General features: G+C 42.2%; 1 protein-coding gene across 5 annotated transcripts in view; it reads left to right on the top strand.

Annotated features, from left to right (window-relative positions):
* Window positions 1-18,789, top strand: part of FGFR2 (fibroblast growth factor receptor 2) — a 42,779-nt gene extending 23,990 nt beyond the window's left edge. For 3 of the 5 annotated variants that reach the window (XM_010714890.2, XM_010714887.2, XM_010714886.2), the window contains exons 5-11: window positions 1,079-1,281; window positions 8,892-9,043; window positions 11,804-11,925; window positions 12,487-12,597; window positions 13,348-13,538; window positions 16,998-17,120; window positions 18,350-18,789. In XM_010714890.2, coding sequence (XP_010713192.1) covers window positions 1,079-1,281; window positions 8,892-9,043; window positions 11,804-11,925; window positions 12,487-12,597; window positions 13,348-13,538; window positions 16,998-17,120; window positions 18,350-18,424 — 977 coding nt within the window. In that variant the 3' untranslated portion in view covers window positions 18,425-18,789. The remainder of the gene's footprint in view (window positions 1-1,078; window positions 1,282-8,891; window positions 9,044-11,803; window positions 11,926-12,486; window positions 12,598-13,347; window positions 13,539-16,997; window positions 17,121-18,349) is intronic. The other 2 variants (XM_010714889.2, XM_010714888.2) reach the window with 1 other exon arrangement.

Raw genomic sequence — 18,789 nt, 5'->3', positions numbered from 1 at the left:
GTTATCAAAATATATCAAATGGCACAATGTTGTTACATCTCATTCTTACATGAACGCCAAGCCTGCGTGGTCTGCCACCAATCAGGCAGGCAGTGCCTGTGTAAATCTTGCTTCTGCTAGCAGTGTTTGCATTTTGTAAGTGCTTGAACAGCATATTTTAAGCAATTTTCTTGAATGAAATATTTTGTTGGCCCAGAACAAGGCACAAGAAAATTTTGGCTTGAACGTGCATTGCTTGTGGAGTGACTGCTGATTGCTGTGGAATGCTGCCTATCCGGGGGATGAACCCCAGATAAAGGATTAGGGACTGTGTTTGTACATATAAGTATCCTGAAGATTGTTTCAAAGTTGTTTGTCAGAGTGACATCTAGGTAGAACCACTCCCTCTGCAACCAATCTCATAGACTAGCAACCACATTTCTTAAATATGCAGCTTTAGTGTGGCTGACAAAGGAGGACTCAAAAGGCATATTGCTAGCAGTTCAATTGAATTTAAAAGTATGATGAGGGACCAATTTATCCTTCTGTATTATAAGAGCCCAGTGAGAATTTTGGATAAACAAGCAATGCAGACTCAAGCCCCATCTTCTGTTTGCACGTTGTGATATAATACTTTTAGACTAGCAAATTCTTTTTTTTTTTTATCTTTAAATATGCCTTTATGTGGTTAAAAGGAAGTACAGTGCTTTTGAAGGTTGACTTGAGCAATAAAATGAACATGTACCTAGTTTGAACACTTCAATTCCTTCTTCTCCCCTAAAATAATAGGGGATAATTTGATATTTTGGTGAATGTGTCTCCTCAGCAGGCAGACACAAGTGTCTGCCTATATAGGTCTATTTATGAACATACCCACTATGGCTAACTGAGATGTTAAAATGGTGATCTTTAGAGAGGAACAGCTCTCAGATTTCAAGGTGGCCTAACTATCCACAGTGATCTTTATGTCGCAAAGTCACTGCTAGAACTGCTGATGTTTTAACTGTTTCATGTTGTTCCATGCACTGTGCTGAGCTGTGCTTGTACTGTGTGCTAACTCTGCGGCATGATTATTCCCTCCCGAAATCCTGCAATCCAGCTCCTGAAAAGGAAAAGGAATATCCAACATCTCCAGACTACCTGGAAATAGCAATTTACTGCATAGGGGTCTTCCTGATCGCCTGCATGGTGCTGACGGTCATCCTGTGCCGCATGAAGAACACCACCAAGAAGCCTGACTTCAGCAGCCAGCCTGCTGTCCACAAGCTGACAAAGCGAATCCCTCTGCGCAGACAGGTAACAGAAAGTAGATAAAGAGTTTGAAGAACTTTTACCAATACCCAAAGCCAGCACATCCTTTAATAGGAACGTTGGAAGGAGGAATAAGGGAGCGTGAAAGCAAATTGAAATGAGGGTTGGATTTGGCACCAAGGAGACTGGCGTGGGAATAAAGTGCATCTTGCTGCAGCAGTCTCAAGGCAAGAAAGTCAGGGATGTTGGAGCAAAAATGTGAAAGATGGAATTTATACTGTATTAGCAGTCCTATAGATGGAAAAAAATGTATTGCAAGTAATTTGGGGCCTGACCCCACAGCTTGCTGAAGTCAATGGAAAAATTTTTGCTGACTTTGGAACAGAATCCTGTTTAATTGTGTATTTATGATGTTTCTAAGGTGACTTCTATTGTAGTAACTAGGTATCAGATACAGAGAGGTATTTTTCAGGACGAGGAGGAAATTTCGTAGCCTAGCACCCTCAAAATGGAAAAGCTGCAATAAAGTAAAAACAGGGGCAATATTAAATCAGATCTCAGGCGTCTGATAAAACTGCTTGTGTTTCTGAGTGAGGAACAGAAGTGAAAGTCAGATGTGAAATGCATACAACGGGATTGCACAAAGCATAATTTGCAATTGCTTGTTGCTGGCAGTGAGCATTGCTGGAGAGGGCAACACTGTGAGCAGCTACCCAGCTGAGCAGGTAACATGCCTTTGGGTTTGTCACAGGCCATCACCTGCCAGAACAGCCTCTATTCTACAAAGTACGGCCTCCTAAAGACTTTGGATCCAGGTCTGGTCAGGGCAGTGTGGATCTGAGTGTTTAGTTCAGGTCCATCTGCAACCTCATGCGTTGGGTTGAATTTCTGCTTGTGGTTCTTGCAGCCAACCTGGGATGTTTTCAGTATCATAGTAATACTCCTTCCCTCTTCATTGTAGGTGTTTGAAAGTTTGGATGCACACTTAGGGGGGGATCTTGGTCTTGGGATTTCAAATGCATGGCTAGAAATATGGCAGAGAAATCCCTGCGTTAATGTGTTGAAGGTTGTCCCCTAAGTTGTGGTTGCTAACAATGTTTTGGTGTGAGGGACGTGACCTAATGTGAAAAATATTTGGTTTGTTTTATAAGCAAAAATGATAATTCTTATTTTCTCTGGCTTGCTTTGCCACTTAAAAAAAAATAAAAAATAAAAAAGTGGTTTTAGTCATTTGCTTGAAAATCACCAGAGAGGAGAGGTACGTTGGGCTATGAGTATATCCCAAAGAGATGAGAAGCCCTCAGCTCAATTTATGTCTCTGTAGCTAAAACTCAATTTTCTGGATTATGAGGGCTTTTCAGAAGTTGTACACTTAACTAGTTAGAGAATGATAAATATCAGCTGCTTAGAGAAAAGACATTTATTAGACTTCTGCTTGAATATAAGAGTATCGTAATAACCCAGAGATGAATAGATGGCATAAAAACTGCTTGAGGTTTGGTGTGAGCTCAGTTGTGTCAGTTGCAAATGGTTCCTCGATGGGAGAGTGTTATTTCACTGTGTGTGACCCCGGTGCCAATCACTGCCCTCAGCTTTGCTGTTTATCATTAAATGATGCAATATGGAACTTCTCCAAAGCTATTGTTCTCACAGAGGACAACATCCTTGTCATAAAACATGCTTGTCAAGTCTGTCATTTCACTTGCTTTTCCTCAGCTATAGCAAAAAAACGGCATTTTGCTTTTAAAAGTGGAAGTATATATTTGAAAAACAGTACGTGTTTGAAAGTAAGAACCCCTAAGCAAACCCACTGCAGAAATTCCACCGCTCTCAATTCTCCGGATTACTCCCTCACTAACAGGAGCTTCTCATTCAAGGGCTCTCTGCAAGCACGTCTTCACAGAGGAAAAGAGCTACTGAAAATGTTGAGAAGAAATCTGCATCTTTGTTCTGATGATTTCACTGATCAGCTCACTGTCAGGTTAAGAGAGCAGGACGAGGCGAGCAGTCCCTGGTGGCTTGCCTGTCTGCTGTGAAGATTCCTTAGGCATGGGTGCAGCAGGCTTTCCTTTGCCTGTGTGCTGTGCTCTGCAGGAGAGGGACAGAGGAATGGCCAAAAAGCTGAGAGGATAAGTGTGAGTGAGCAGGGGGAAGTGCTTGTGACAGGTAGATGGTGTGAGCGCGGCAGAGAGCCTGGCCACTGGATGATTTGGTGGGATTCCAGGGAAATGAGGCCATGGTTTGGGGAATTCATGATATTGTCTTGGAAGCTCTCTGCTGTGAGGTCAGGCTCCCTAAGGATGTGGGTATGAAAAGAATACTGGTTCAAGAGGAGGGATTTGCGTGGCTGTGATGCCATCTCGTTTAGGAGTCTTGTTTGGTAACATGTGGTTTGATTTGCAGGCCTGGACTCTCACACATTGGCTATTTAGTCTGAGCTACTACGGGATTTTATCACTTCTCACATGCAGGCATTCTTTTCCTGCCAAAACACAGTTCTCTTCACATTCATAGGAAGGATCATGATGAAGTTGGGAATTATCAGTTCCCTCCCCTTGCAGTCCTACCCCTCACTCAGCTCTGGTTCTTGCTTTTCAAGATAGAAACTGCTTACAGGGAAATGTAGCGAGCAGTTGCAGATATTCCACTGGTACTGGCTTTGTTCTGCTTGGGAGTGCCAGCTCAACAGGCAGTGGGAAGAAGCACTGCAGGACTGAGCTCACACACCAATCTGCAGCACAGGCTGCAGCTGATAGATTCTCTGAACTGACGGGCAAAGTGCAGGCATTGCTAGGAGGTGCAGTTATTTTGTAAAGCTTTGGGGCTGCTCAGTTGTATGTTTGTGTGCGTGTGCGCCTTAGGAGGAAGAATGATTTCTTTTACTGTATCTTAATGACATTAATGTTAATTTACACGTACAGGGGTTGGTTGTTCTAACCCTATATAAAGATATGGTGCATGCATTTGTGATGAGCAAAGGCTGATCTAGAGCAAGACTTCAGCTCACCAGGCAAAATGGCTGTGTTCAAAACGATGATGGCAGCTGGAGCCAAGGAGAAATCTGGATCAAGTAAAGCATGTAGGATCGAGCTGTGGAAGTTTAATTCACTTCACAGAATAGACTCTGAAATTCAAAGATAGATACATAACTTGTAGTAAGACATGTTCCAAGGAATTTACTGCCTTACATTCTTTAGTTTCTTGCTTTATCCTTTGGTTTCGCTATATGGAAACTATTGCCTAGTTGTGTCCTTTGTTAGTTTGTTGCTGTGTGTTTTGAAAAGAAAGCTGTTCCTGAAGGAGTTGTGCTATGCCAGTGCTTACCTTAGGAATCCTCAGGCTCCTGTAGCAAATTTACCTTATTTTGCTAGATCCAGGCACTCAGATGGACCGTTTTTAACTGCACTACTTACCAATTATATTTATATACATATATGCAGATGACTTCAAATTAACTTCTACAGCAGAGCCTTCAAAAAAGACTGACGATTATAGGAAGTCTCTGCATGGCTGCTAAAATCTCACAGTGTGAGTGCCAGAGCTGACAGATCCAGGCTTCAGGATATAGCATAAATCATCAGTGGAGGAAAACACCCTTCATAATCAATTACAGACAATTACACACTGCTCCGCAGCTGATTTTTCCACATAGCATCTGAAGATTCATTTAAGCTTTAAATGCTGCTCTGCTTAAAAATGCTTGTGAAGTATTTATCTCAAAGCTGATTAAATGCAGCATGTTGGCTGAGGGACAAATACTTAGTTAAAATGGGGATATAATGATGCTAAGTACATGAGGTTTGGAGACAGTGGGCTTTTCTCTTTCTGAAGTGCAGGAATGGAGTTTGGGATGTGTCTGAGGCTGATATTCTGCTTGGTTCTGGCCTCCTAAAAGCAGAAGGCACACAGGAAACATGTATAATGGAGGACTGCCTTCCTCTTGAGATTAACATATAGCACAGTAGCTCTTCCAGTGTTCTGCTCAAGTGGACTTCTGCCTTCCTTTCTTTAATCAAGCACCCGATTAACCCCACAGGGTAACGTAACCACTTAAAACAGGCACTATAAATGTGGTGAGTAGGCACTGGAGATGTCTCATTCACCTCCATCAAGTGCCCCTCCTTGCTTCCTTCCTCCTGACTAGCGATGTGTTAAGAGAGAAGCACTTCTTGGTGGGCTGGGTGGTTGACCAAGAAGGTTGAGCATTTTGGACGGACGTCTGCTTTCTGCTTTGTGGCAGGCACCCAGTAGACCCAGTAGACGAGGTGGCTTTGGGTCTGTACCCAAATATAATTGCAAGCTTGTTGGGAAAAACTCAACGTGGCCTACGTTACCCCTTTGTTGCTTTGAATTGTTGCATAACTGAAAGCAAAAAGAGTACACGGAACTCAGGAGAAAGCAGCTCTGCACCCTGAGGTGTGGGCGTCGTGGCAGGATCACCACTGGTTCTCTAACCTGTGTGAACATGGGAGAGCAGCAGGCTGGAAAAAGGCTTCCTACATCCTCTTACTTAAGCATACCCATATAGACTAAAATTGACCATGCCTACTGAGCTTTGAGTATGTAAGACTTTCCTCGTTGTTTTATAGTGCACTCTGAAGCAGTGAGAAGAGATGCTAAAAGATGTGTTTGAAGGTTAATTATTTACTATTGTGTGAGAGGGAAAGGGCTGTTTTAAAACAGAAAATCTCTTTTAACTGAAGCCTAGGTTGGCTGAGCCTTTTCTGGAGCAGGCTTTTATAGCCCTTCAGCTCCTGTAAGACTTGCTCTGCTCCAGCCAGTCAATCAGGAGAACGTTCCCTGGGAGTGCAGTCCATTTTTCTTCTCCCAAACACTTGAAGAGTTCCTCTGGATTTCTCATCATTCCTATCCAAGTGAGTGTACTTTGTTTATCTCCAGCATCTCCAGTCAATCTTTTATTTATTGTGCAAAGTAAACATGTTCAGTTTTGTTGAATGGGAAATCGACTGTCATTTATCTGTTTTTCTATAGTATTATTGTTATTATTTAATGTCTGTGTTTGAAATGTCTCACCAGGGTATTTCAGTTTATTGCAAGTTTACATTTCCCAGTTTTTACTACTGTAAGGCTGCTGAATTGTGAGTGTTAGAGAAAAGACGGAGCTTTTGCAGAGATCTAAACAGTGTCAGTAAAAAATACTCTATTATGAGGAAAATGACCCTGGAACGTTTTTGGCCAACTTCTGATGCACAAGGGGCATCATCTAAATTTGCCTTTATGTTGTCCCATGGAAAGACATTAGATATATATAAATGTCAGGACTTGAATAAATATAATGGTAGAATGGCCGGAGAACAGTGGGTGGATTTTGAAAGTATGAGGAAGTGGTCATAGGGAATTTAGTAGTAGGTTTCCAGTGAGAGAGATGGAAAGATGAATGAAACAGGAGAAAACTGAAGTGCAGGGGAAGACTTGCTGTTGATGGAGATTTGCACATTTCTTAGTGCTGAGCTGATTCATTCTGTGAAGCATCACTTTTAAATTGTAGTGAAATCATGAAAATGAGTAGAAGTCTATTTCTGGTGCTGGTTCTCCAGCTGACTTGCCATGCAGATCTGAATGAGCAGTTCAGCGTCAGCAGGTGTGTTCCTGCTGTGGGCTGGGCATGGCAGCATCCCTCTCCAAGGGCTCTGTTTAGTATTCATTTACTGATTTATTTACAGCTCCGCAGTCTGCATTAATAGCAGTTTTCTGTTTGGATCCCAAGCGGTCGCTGTATTTATTATTCTAGAGGAATGTGTCAGGTACTTTTATTTGCTGAGAGTAAATACTAAGGCTAATGATGGTGGGATGGATGGGGGGAGGAGGTCCACCTTCCCTGGCTGAATGGCAGCTTTATTTGTGCAGCTGTACTTCTTGTTCCTGGGCATATCTCAGGAGTAGAAGCTGGGGTTTCTCATCTCAAGGAAGGTCTATCAGTCAGCTTCAAAACCAGTTACCAAAGTTAGCCTTTTGAAAGCAGCCCTTAATGCTTATGAAACCCTTTTCTAGGCTTAGTCTCTGATCTGTGACAAAAACTTGTCAAGAACCTGAACCTGTTTGATGGGATGGTCTTGAAGTTGTCTACCTGCAAAAAGGCATCTAAACCAAAAAATGTAACAAGGTCATCATGAGAAATTTGAGAGCTTTAACCTTGTCAAAATACATTGTGCAAGAGTGTGTCATGGTCACAGAAGCCTTTCAGCCATGCTCTGAGGAGCTTGAGTCATTCAGTCGGCTGTGAGTGTAATTGTTAGTTGGACTTAATATAACTGAGCACTTATCAGGTGTCATAGACACAAGAGGATTTTGTGTTCGTGTCACTGTGTATCGCTGACAGGATCTGTTTGCTTACAAGAGCTTTTTTATCTAGCTATAAGACCTCTGGCACAAAACTGTGGCCCGGTAACATTTTACATAAGCAAACCTGGTGCTCAAGTTGATTCCAGGTGATAAGGAGAAAGGCCAAGAGCGATGGTTATAGCTCTGAGCTTCCAGCTTGGGAGAGGCCCTGGTGATGCTGCCCAAGACGTGTCTTCTACCACCTGATGTGAGGATGGGTCCCAGGGATGGCATTGCAACAGCCTTCGCCCCACCATGGTCGCCAGCTTTGGGCTTGGCCTGAAGAGAGGTGGAGGATTCACGTTTCAAGGAGAGGACAGATTGGTCATACAAGCAATTTTGGATGTATTTCTGCCATTTTTAAGACAGCGGGTTGTTTGCTGGTGTAAGGGAAGATGCACCTTCTGGAAGATGCGCCATTTTCACCAACACAATTTTTGTTATGTGGATGGAGCAGCTGGTGCTTCCATTTTCAGAGTAGTTTATAACTAAGTGGTGCTCTGAGAAAAATGTAGTGTTTTTTTTTTTTTTGAGGCCAATGATGAATTCCAAAGTGAATTGTATTTTGAAGCATTGGACGTGAAACGTTTCGTTTTTTAACGAATTCTTCTCTGCCTTGCCTTCAGAATCTTTACTTCAGTTTTAAATGAACTAAATTCTTAAGTACCCCCTTAATATTGTGATAGCTTTTTGATAGTTTCAATATTCAACATTTAGGAAACATAGGAGAGGAGCCTACGTTTCTTACACATGCACATGACCTTGGTCATTGATGCTAGTGGATTAAATAGGGGAGCTTTTGTGAAAATGCCATTTGTCAATTAAAAAATGAAAATTTTGGTTTAATAGCAACACCTAGAAACACTAAATTGTGTACTGATTTCAGAAAACAAATGGTGACAAGGGAAACAAAAAGTGAATGGAAAATGCTGGTTAGTAATTTCTGCTCATGGTATAGGCTGCCCACTTAGGTATCTAAGGTTGGTGATGTAAATACTTGAATTTAAAAAAAATAAACCAGTAAATTGGGAGAAAAATTTAAATTCCCTTCTGAATGAATGCTTTTAGAACTCTTCATCTGTGGGCTTGAAACTCTGAGACAGACCTATATCTGGGGCAGTAATCGGAGTCAGTGTTGTGCTAACATGGGAGGGTAAATGTAGGATAGTGCTCTACACATGAGTTCAGATTCAGCCACTCTTTTCCCTAGCACCACTGTTCTTAGCTGGCTTGGTTCTTATATGTCACTGCTTTTCAGATATTGGGCCAAGATTACATGTCTGCCTTTCTGTTTTTTGCATCTTGCATTGCAATAACAGGTGTCGGCTGACTCGAGCTCCTCCATGAACTCCAACACGCCCCTGGTGAGGATAACTACTCGTCTCTCCTCCACTGCTGATGCCCCAATGCTGGCAGGGGTCTCGGAATATGAACTACCAGAGGACCCGAAATGGGAGTTTCCAAGAGATAAGTAAGTTGCCTTTTTTCCTTACCACTGCCTCACGTGCACCTGTAAAACATGACATGGTATGAGAGGAAGCTTCTTGCTGAATGTGTATCATGGCTGCTTTTGTTAAGAGAAAATCTTGATTACTTGAACCTTCCCTGAAGATCAAGATGTATTCAATTATCTACGCTTTGATTTTTCAATAGAAATGGAATTTTCTCTGCATGTTGTTCGGGTTTATTTTCACTGCAAAAGAGCAGTTGAGATAAGCCCAAGCAATACCTCTGTATGCTAAGCCATATTTCTCAGTAGTTCAGTGCATAATTGATCAATGTTTATTAAAGATGTGATACGGTATAAAATAGGAGATGGAAAAGTCTAGAAAATGGTTTTAGACAAACATGCAAAATGAGCTGCTGAATGAGCAGAGGCATAACCACATTTCTTAATGTGAAATGGACGTGTAGAAGAGATGGTATTAACACAGGTAAGGACCATGATGATATATTGAAGTTGATACTAATTTTAAGAAGTTTTTTCAGGAGGCTTTGAGAAACTGACACCTTCTGTCCTGAGCAGTGTTCTTTGAAAGCTCAGTGCTGTGCCTTTTGGATAGTAGAGCTGTAATTTTGAACCTTCTGACAACTGTTCTGGAAATTACTTTTAATTATGTAGCTGAAAACTAGTGGAAAACACAGTAATTGCCACCTGCAGTATTCTAGTCAACAGGGGGGCCTGTATACATACCCCATACCCTTGGGGGATACACTAAATGCGGAAAATTTTAGTGTGCTAAACATTTAAAACTGGCATTCAGCACAAATGTAGGTGGAGCGGATTTCCAATGAAAGGAAGCTATTTAGAGGCAGTTTATTAAGTTGGGGGGCAGCAGGCACACAATGAGGGGTTTGTTACATTAGTCCTAGCAGGGCAATAGCACATAAATTAATCAGTTTCCAATGCAAATGTTTGTTCTCTGCCAAGATCCTAAATTCAAATTCAGTTCTGAGGATGACCTCAGCATAGCATTTGCTGCCCTTCAGTCTTTGCACCTTTTTAAGCCAACGTTTGCTTTAGAAACCAATCCAAAACAGATTGAGGAGTTCTCAACACAGCTAAGACTGCACTTGACACAGCGTCCACGAGTTGCTCTGGGGAGGAAGTGCCCTTCACCTCTCCTTTATGCCTGAGCAGATAAGCAAGTGGGGTTTGCAAGCCGCTTGCCCCCAGTCTAAGAGCCTTCTGTTGGTGCATGCCAGTGTGGGAAAATATAAATCCATGATTTTCACAACCAGCTTTACCTACATTGTACTTGTGAGTCCTGCTTGTGGCCATGGAAAGCCACGACTATAGCAGCTTGGTTATGAAAATGTTTGCCCAAATCTGGCCAACGCGTTGGATAATGCTGACTACTACAAGTTCATCAAACATCCTTCATGACATCTGCTGCAGCATCGCTCTGCAGTTCAACAGCATTATCTGTGGGTGAAGGAGACAGAATCTGGCCCATGAGCAATGTGCTGGAACCCAAAAGATTTGGCTCAGAGGCTTTGAAGTTTGTTGTATTTTATTTTTTTTTATCCTCCTCAAGTTGAGATGGAAGCCTGTGTGCCTATTACAGCTGAGCAGGCATCTTCTGCTGCCCTCATTCATGACATCTGTGGCAGCAGTGAGCCTGCAGCCAAAAACCAGCCTGTGGGTGGATAAAGGCTCCCGTCTCGACCCTTCAAAGGATCAAAGCGCTGGGGGAATGTGTGAAGATGTAAGAAGAGCGATCTTGCTGTGGACAGGAGGTTGTGGAGAGAGCGGCGTGCAGGGTGCACCAAGCCCTGCCAAGTGCTTTGTCCTGAGGAAGGTGCTGCCTTTTGTTGCTGGTCGTGTGGCTGGGGAATCGGGGCCCCGGGGCAGCAGGACTGCAGAACAGAGCTGGCAGTGGCTCAAGGCACACGAGCATCCCCCTTGGCTCCCCCTCATCTTTGTCCTCCCGCCCCTTTCCTGCAAGAAGACGGCTGTCTGGCTGCTTCCTCAGCTGCAGGGAGGAGGACAGGGGTGATAACGTGGCTGATAACCACCCACAGCTGAGCTCAAGCACAGCCGCTGCTGGGCTGTTCTCTGTCCTGGCCGATCCCTTAGGTGCAAGAGATCATTAGGCAAACATTCATGACCCACATCCACAGGCAGAAAGCAAAAACAGGAATTCTGAGCAAAAGTTAGGCTGACAGTATGTTTGACTGCTCCCTCTCTATGCTGGTATATCCCAGGGTTAGTGATCCCGAAAACACCCACCTGGTTTTGATACCACCCTCACCCACACAAACCATCAGCTGCCTGAGGTTAAACAGATGATGATGTGCACAAAGAAACCTTTCTTCCATCTCCTCACAGTCTGCGTGAAGAAGCAGAAGATGTGCCACACCAACCACCACAAGAAGACAGGCTGTGCCTTTCATTCCTGCACTCTGAGCTTCGGTTGCACCCGGATGCTCTGCAAGTTCAGCCCATGCACCATGGAGTGCAGCCTCTCCTGTTAGAGGCAAAAGGGCAGCTTAAAAGCTGGGTTTAGCAACTGATCTGCTGGTATTAGATGTTCATTATAGTTTCACTAAGAAAACAGACTGTGGTGTGTGTGAAAACCGACACACGCCGTGCATCTCATTAGTTCCATATGATAATTGCTTAGTGCTGCAGCAAGTTGTTGAAAGCCTTTTATATTTAGCTCTGGAATTGTGCCGGCTGTGCCCCTGCCCCAGATGCTGTGTGTTAATCCCCCGTTTACACCTCCAGGCTGACGCTGGGTAAACCCCTGGGGGAAGGTTGCTTTGGGCAAGTGGTGATGGCCGAAGCGGTGGGAATTGACAAAGACCGGCCCAAAGAAGCAGTGACTGTGGCAGTGAAGATGCTGAAAGGTAAGAAAATGGGCTGAGCAAGGTTTCAGCCTGCTTTCAGCCATGAAAAGTTTCCCTTGTAGTGTCTGAGCTCTGTCGTTGTGGGGGGGTCAGAGTGCACATAGCTGACCTCAGCCTTCGGTGGTTTGTGGTGTAAATCTGGGCTCTTGACAGCCTGTTTATCTTTAGCCGCGAGTATTTGGACGTATTGGCGTTGTGCGAGTTCGTAGCAGCAGCTGTCTGCATGCAGATCCTAGCCCAGGTGGTTAGTGCCTATTGGTTTTGAATTTTATTATGAAGTCAACTTCTAGGAAAGACATGGTTTTTAAAGGTTGATAGTTAAGGACAGGATTTTAATGTTTTGTACTGCTTAACATATGATTGAAGAAGCAGTCAGTCTGTCAAAGAGGCTGAGACTAATTTTTATTAGGACATAACACATGGCTTTGTACAGCATACAATGTGCAGTGTATGCTAGAAAACCAACCCCATGTTCTACATGTCAAATCACGTGCTGGTGAGCCATAGAGACGCTCAGGCTGGCACAACAGAAAGTAGGAACTGAACTTGTGTCTTGTGCAGATGATGCTACAGAAAAGGATCTATCCGACCTGGTGTCAGAGATGGAGATGATGAAGATGATTGGGAAACATAAAAATATCATCAATCTTCTTGGAGCCTGTACCCAGGATGGTGAGTAGAGAAAAGAAACTAAGCCAGGGCTTTCACACGGGTCTCCAGAACTCTCGTTAATCATCGTTTTTCAAGAGTTTTTAAGGAAATTGTCATGCTGTGATGGGATTTCTAGATATTTCCCTAGCTTAGCAGTGATATTTTAACTCCTGTGTCTCATTGTATTTGCAGCTTTAATATAGAAAGGGTACTATATCATGTGAAAACTCGAATCCCTTGCTGTAGGGAAAAATGACATTTTATAGTGACTTTACCCACATCTGTCATTCTGAATGGTCAGTCTTGTTTTAGTAAAACTTGTGCCCTTTGAATTTGAAATGAGTAATTTTATTCTTTAAAGACCACGATGTTTTTGTTAAATGATAATTATATATTAAAAGTCATGCAGAAAGACATACAAATTCTGGAAATTAGAAAATCTGTCAAACACAGCGAAAGTATTTCTTTAGATCTTGTGACACTTTGGGTCTGAAAATGTCTGTGTTTCAGTACATGGCATGGTCTGGAAGGAATAGGATTTAGGTACTTTCAGTTGCTAATGCAGCTCTTCCACTATCCTTCTAAAGCAGCCTTAGCCAGCCACTTACCGAAGCCCAGTCCTCCTTTTTGTTCAAGTTGTGCTTACTGGATTCACAGTTAAACATTTATTAATCCAGTTTGTTTATTATAGAGCACCAGAAGATTCTCTACAGAAAATCATTTTACCTTTTGACCTTACTCCAGTTTTGACACACTTCTGTTTATCCAAAGGTCCACTGTATGTGATTGTAGAATATGCTTCCAAAGGAAATCTGCGTGAGTACCTGCGAGCACGCCGGCCTCCTGGGATGGAGTACTCCTTTGATATTAACAGGGTCCCAGAGGAGCAGATGACATTCAAGGACTTGGTATCCTGCACGTACCAGTTGGCAAGAGGCATGGAGTACTTGGCTTCACAAAAAGTAGGTAGAACTCAGCAAATAGTACATGAAGCACTTGGTACATATTTGGTTGTAGGTTAAGTTTTGTTCTCGTGTTATTTATGGTCAATAATGTGCTGGGAGAATGACTTTTCTGCATACCTATGTGTATTTTGAGTATGTAAGCACAGGTGATCACATAATTATACAAGTCTCATTATTCCACCCACGAGACAGCAAGGCATCGTTTGCCTTCTGTTTCTAGTCAGTCTTAACAAAATTGGTTCAGATAATGGGTATTAGGGAGTATTTCTTCTCGGAAAGGGTGGTTAGGCATTGGAACAAGTTGGAAGGTGATGGAGTCCCTGTCCCTGGAGTTCTTTAAAGAAAGAGTAGATGCACTTAAGGATATGGTTTAGTGGACAGCATTGGTGGTAGGTGGATGGTTGAACTAAATGATCTTAGGAGGTCATTTCCAACCTTAATGATTCTATGATAGTGATGTAAAGTAAATGAATTCTGTTACTGAAAGGATTTACAGAATGATAACAGACAGTGTGGAGAACATCACAAGGTGCATGGGCAGAAATTGTGAACAAGAGAGTTAAAAATAAAGGTAAATGGAGTGCACTAGTCACTGTAAATTAAGTACCGTGCTTGAAACTTGCCTTTGTTAGGCTAACAAGCTTGTTGAAATAAGTTAGCATCATGGGATGTCTCTAGACTCTTATTTCTTCAGCTTTTCTTTGGACAGATTTTCTCAGGTCGTACCTCAGTTAAATTACATTTATGGAACCTTAACTAGCCCTGTACAGTGGACTCCATAAGCATGTTGTGCCTTAATATGAAGGCAATCTTGGGTATTCTGGGCACTGTTTAGACCCAGTGTCTAAACCAGAGCACCAGATACTGATGCTAGGTACCCCAGGAAAGCATGGCGTGCTTAGTGGGATTTGTACCAATTTCCAGTTCAGACCACTCCCATCTATGGAGCTGGTTTTAACCAAAGTTTAGAGCTGAGTTTGAACTCCAGTCCTATTGTGCAGAGTTATGGGATTTTATTGCTTCTCTGCAATTGTAGAGATAGGGGTGGGGAGTAGGAATTGAAGTCTAATTTTGCATTTATTCTTTTGTTTGGAAATAGTAATTCTTCAGTAGAGTAGACAGGGAGACAAGCATGACAGTAGGACAAAATCTATAGAGCGAGCATGAGTATTGTATTAGGTAAAGCACCTTAGAATATCCCTTTTGTAAGACTAATGAAACATTTGCCTGGCAATGAGCCACAGCCCAAGAAAAAAAAGGACCATTGTGAAAGGAAAAAATAAATCTTTTGGTAGGCAAATCATGAAAAGCTCTGATACACTGCTGCAGGATACTGCAAGAAAGTGTGCGCTCACACAGATATACACAGCAGCATCGTTTCTTCTGTGGTCCAGTTCCTTTGCAAAAACACTCATCGGTGCTGTGCTGAACTTGACTGAACGCAATGCATTGCATGAGGCACAGGGAAGAAGAAAACAAGGCAGCACATAGTAAAAACTTTGCATTCCCGTTCTTCAGACATCCCACCATTTCTGTTTGTATTTCTCTAATTCTTTTCCCCTTTGGGATCCCTTTACTGAGCTGGAATAATAAGAGATCTAGTCTTCTCATGGTATTTTCACCATGCAGGCGCTGTGAGAGAGCCAGTGTTCTTGTTATTTCAGGCTAATAAAAGGCTCACAGAGACTTAATAGAATATATATAGAATATGATTTTAATAAGTAAAGAAGATACTCGGGTGTCAATTCCAGTTTTTGCCTTACAAACAATTGTATGTTGGTTCCAAACTGGATAAATACTTTCAAAAATTCTGTTGCTGTGTCCTCTCTGACGTGCCAGTATAGCACAAGAGCTGCAGGGGGTAGCCCCAGTCACTGCAAAGGGACAGCAAATCACTGGGGCCGGAGAGCTGGCTGCAAAGCCTGGCAGACATGGCTGTGAGTCATGGCACCATTTTGAAATAGCAAGATTGCAGGGTGTGAGAGAGCGGAAATACCCTGAGAGAAGGTAGTGGGATTTTATTCACTTGCTGGATTCACCTGGAGATGCTGCCTGCTGTTTGAAATGTTCTGCCCTCTGGCTTGCTGTTCTAGAATGGCAGAAAATCTGCTCTAGATCCTGTGCCACACTCATTAAGATGCCTTGCCTTATCAGTGGACATTAGCTATGTGTACTTGGGCAAGCGCCTTGAGGAGTTCTTTCTGTCTCATAGCAGGTAGGGTTTGAGGACAAGGACAGGGTGGGAAGGCTGCCCATGTTATTTCTGCTACTGTGACATGGCTGATGCTGAGTTTGAAGCCTGATTTGACTATGAAGGTGTACTCTTGTCTAGTCTCATCTATGTGAAGGCACTGCTGGTGCAGTTTTTCCTGGCAGCTCCCCACGGCTCACCCAGTGAGGAGCAGAAACTTCGTAGACTCATTTTACACGTGCAGGATGAGAGATCTCAGAAAACCACTGGGACAAATTATAATGCGAGAAAAGATGTGGGCCCTTACTAATTGTTATGTAGTGGTTCTGTCCAGCATGTCCATGCAGAGGCTGAAATAAGGGGGGCAACATAGAGTAAACTGAAATTGAGCAGGAAAAGAAGAAGAAACACAACTATTTGACTTAAGAAGTAGTAGAATATCCTAGGAGGACTCCAAATGCAACACTGATTACCACGACCCTACTGCCACTCTGTATAAACCCCAAAAGTGTTCCTTAAAGGTAGGAATAATACCCAGAGCTGCCACAACTTCCTTTCAGTGTCAGGAATATCAGCTCCAAGTTTTCAGGATAATGCTGGCATGAAGAAAGAAAAAATCTGAGGAAATACTGGTTGGAGTTTTAGTATCAAAGCTGTTTGAAAAGCAAACAGCCGAGCCCAAATTGCCTTTATTTTTTCCAAAGTGAAATTGCTGTAGTCTCATGGTTGAAGTAAACATACACACCCTAGACTTCTGGCTAAAAATGATTTACTGGAGATCTCTTAAGAAGATCTTTCATATTGATGAAGGTTGCACTGATCCAGACTGTCAGGTTTTAGTCCAGTTGATACAACATAATGTAAGAAGCAACACGGTGACACTCATTAACAGACATTTGCAATGAAAATGCTGTGTTACCTGTTTCTGGGGTTTGTGTAACAAAGAGTGGGTCACAAACATCTTAGAACGTTTGAGTTCAACACCCAAGCTCTCATCCTTGGTAAAGTACAAGGCTTCAAAGGGAGGCTTTTCAAAGAGACTTTTGGGCAGCTGTTCAACCTGGAAGCACCTGGCTGGACCTGAATAGGTTGCAATGGGGTAACCACAGCAATCTTACTGCACGGACTTGGAGTAAACCTGTGGCTTTACAACCTAAGGATTTGGGTTCAGATCTTTAAAGGAGACTTAAGTATGGTTAGAAATAATTCCATTTTTTTGCAACGGTGTATTTCAGTGGGTGTTTTTGTCTTGTCTTTCTCTCCAGTGTATCCACCGAGACCTAGCTGCAAGAAATGTTTTGGTAACTGAAAATAATGTCATGAAAATAGCAGACTTCGGTTTAGCCAGAGACATCAACAATATAGATTATTATAAAAAGACTACTAATGTAAGTGGATGGTTTTCTTATCTCTGGAAACAAGCGTTTCTTTCAATGTTTCACTTCAAAACTATGGTTATAATCTTAATGGGCTTCTTGTCCAGGAGACTCGCTTTTAATCAGACAGAAAACAGACATCAAGGACATAAGCAATTCTTTCCCCCTCTTACACTGATGTTTAGTTTAAAAAGATAAACAAATAGGCTCTATTTTTTATGATTTATTATAACTGCTAGAATATAACTATCCATGTTGTGTGTCCTTGACTCCAATCATTTGAAATAGGTGGAAATTTGATTGTAGCTTGTTTTGAACCAGTCCTAGGATCTCAAAAAACACTGCATAAACATTGATAGCAGTAACCATAATAAAAATCCTGTTTGTGTGGTAGTGCCACAATACAGGATTATGCATTTCGCCTTTGCTTGGATGTAAATAACTGTAGTATTAAAGTTGGTCTAGAGCTTGAGAAAATGGATTTTCAGTACCTGTTGTTGTTTTTCTGTTAAAGCTGTCCCAAATCAAGATGGGAACTTTGCAGAATTCTTTCAGTTCTTCAGACTCTGTTAATACTAAATAGGTTAATACAAAATATTAATTAATCACATCGCCTGGCTCATTTACAAAAATAAAGCACTGAGCGATGAATGGCATTTGAACAGTAATTATCAGAGTCTGCATAGTTCCAAAAGGCAGAGCAGCCAGGTGGGGATTTGTTGGCACTGGAGGGGATCTGAACACATTTCATATCAAATTTGGTACAACTCCTTGGCTCGAGCAAAGCAGAGCTTTTATGCAAAGCTACAGGCAGTTGTGGCTGCAAGCTTTGGGAAAAGGAAAACAAAATTCTTGGGTTCAGTGATGAACTTTGTGCAAGCAGACCTGATTTTAAGAGTTTTTTTTGTTTCTTATTTCTACTCTTTAAAAACCTGTAGTGAAATGATCTTTTTCCACTTAGATTTGCTTATCCTATGCGTATTTACAAGCAGCATTTTTTTGGAGCCCTACACATTTTAAATTTTATCTTCAGTGTTCATATCTATTTTTTCTTAATAACCTTCCTCCTTACATCCATTTTATTAATATTTTTTTAATGAAAGTTTTCGAAATAAACTATGTGTTTGCATTATAGGACCGATCTCTGAGAACTGATTTATTAGAAGCAAAAATCAGTATTAAAATCATCCAGCCAATGGCTTCCATTTTCATTTCTCTTTCCTTCCCCCCCAACTATACAGGGACGGCTTCCAGTTAAGTGGATGGCTCCAGAAGCTCTGTTTGACAGAGTTTACACACACCAAAGCGACGTGTAAGTGACTTTATTTGTGTAGTCTGGAAGGGCAGGAGAGGAGACTGATTCACATTCCTTGAAGTTTGGGGTTCTTTGAAATGTATTTTCCTGCTGTCCTTTCCCTTTAAGCGTTTTCATTTTGTTTCACGTATTAATAGATGGAACAAGACTTGCCCTTAGAAAGTGAGGATTTTATGGTAGACTGCTAACCAGCGCTCTGTTACTAATCTGCCTGGCTTCAAAGCACATGAAAGGTGGAAAATGCTAACCTCCTTCTGTCAGTGCGGAAGTTTCCCCCCTTGAACTTATTTACGGATGTGCAGCTACAAAGAGTCTATCTAATTTGCTTGGCTTTCCACATACTCTGCACTTCCTTCAGGTTAAAAA

The sequence above is a fragment of the Meleagris gallopavo genome, chromosome 8 (genome assembly GCF_000146605.3).
Source record: "Meleagris gallopavo isolate NT-WF06-2002-E0010 breed Aviagen turkey brand Nicholas breeding stock chromosome 8, Turkey_5.1, whole genome shotgun sequence".
Taxonomy (NCBI): domain Eukaryota; kingdom Metazoa; phylum Chordata; class Aves; order Galliformes; family Phasianidae; genus Meleagris; species Meleagris gallopavo.
The sequence above is the reverse complement of the archived record's forward strand: the minus strand, read 5'-3'. Positions and strand labels throughout refer to the sequence as shown.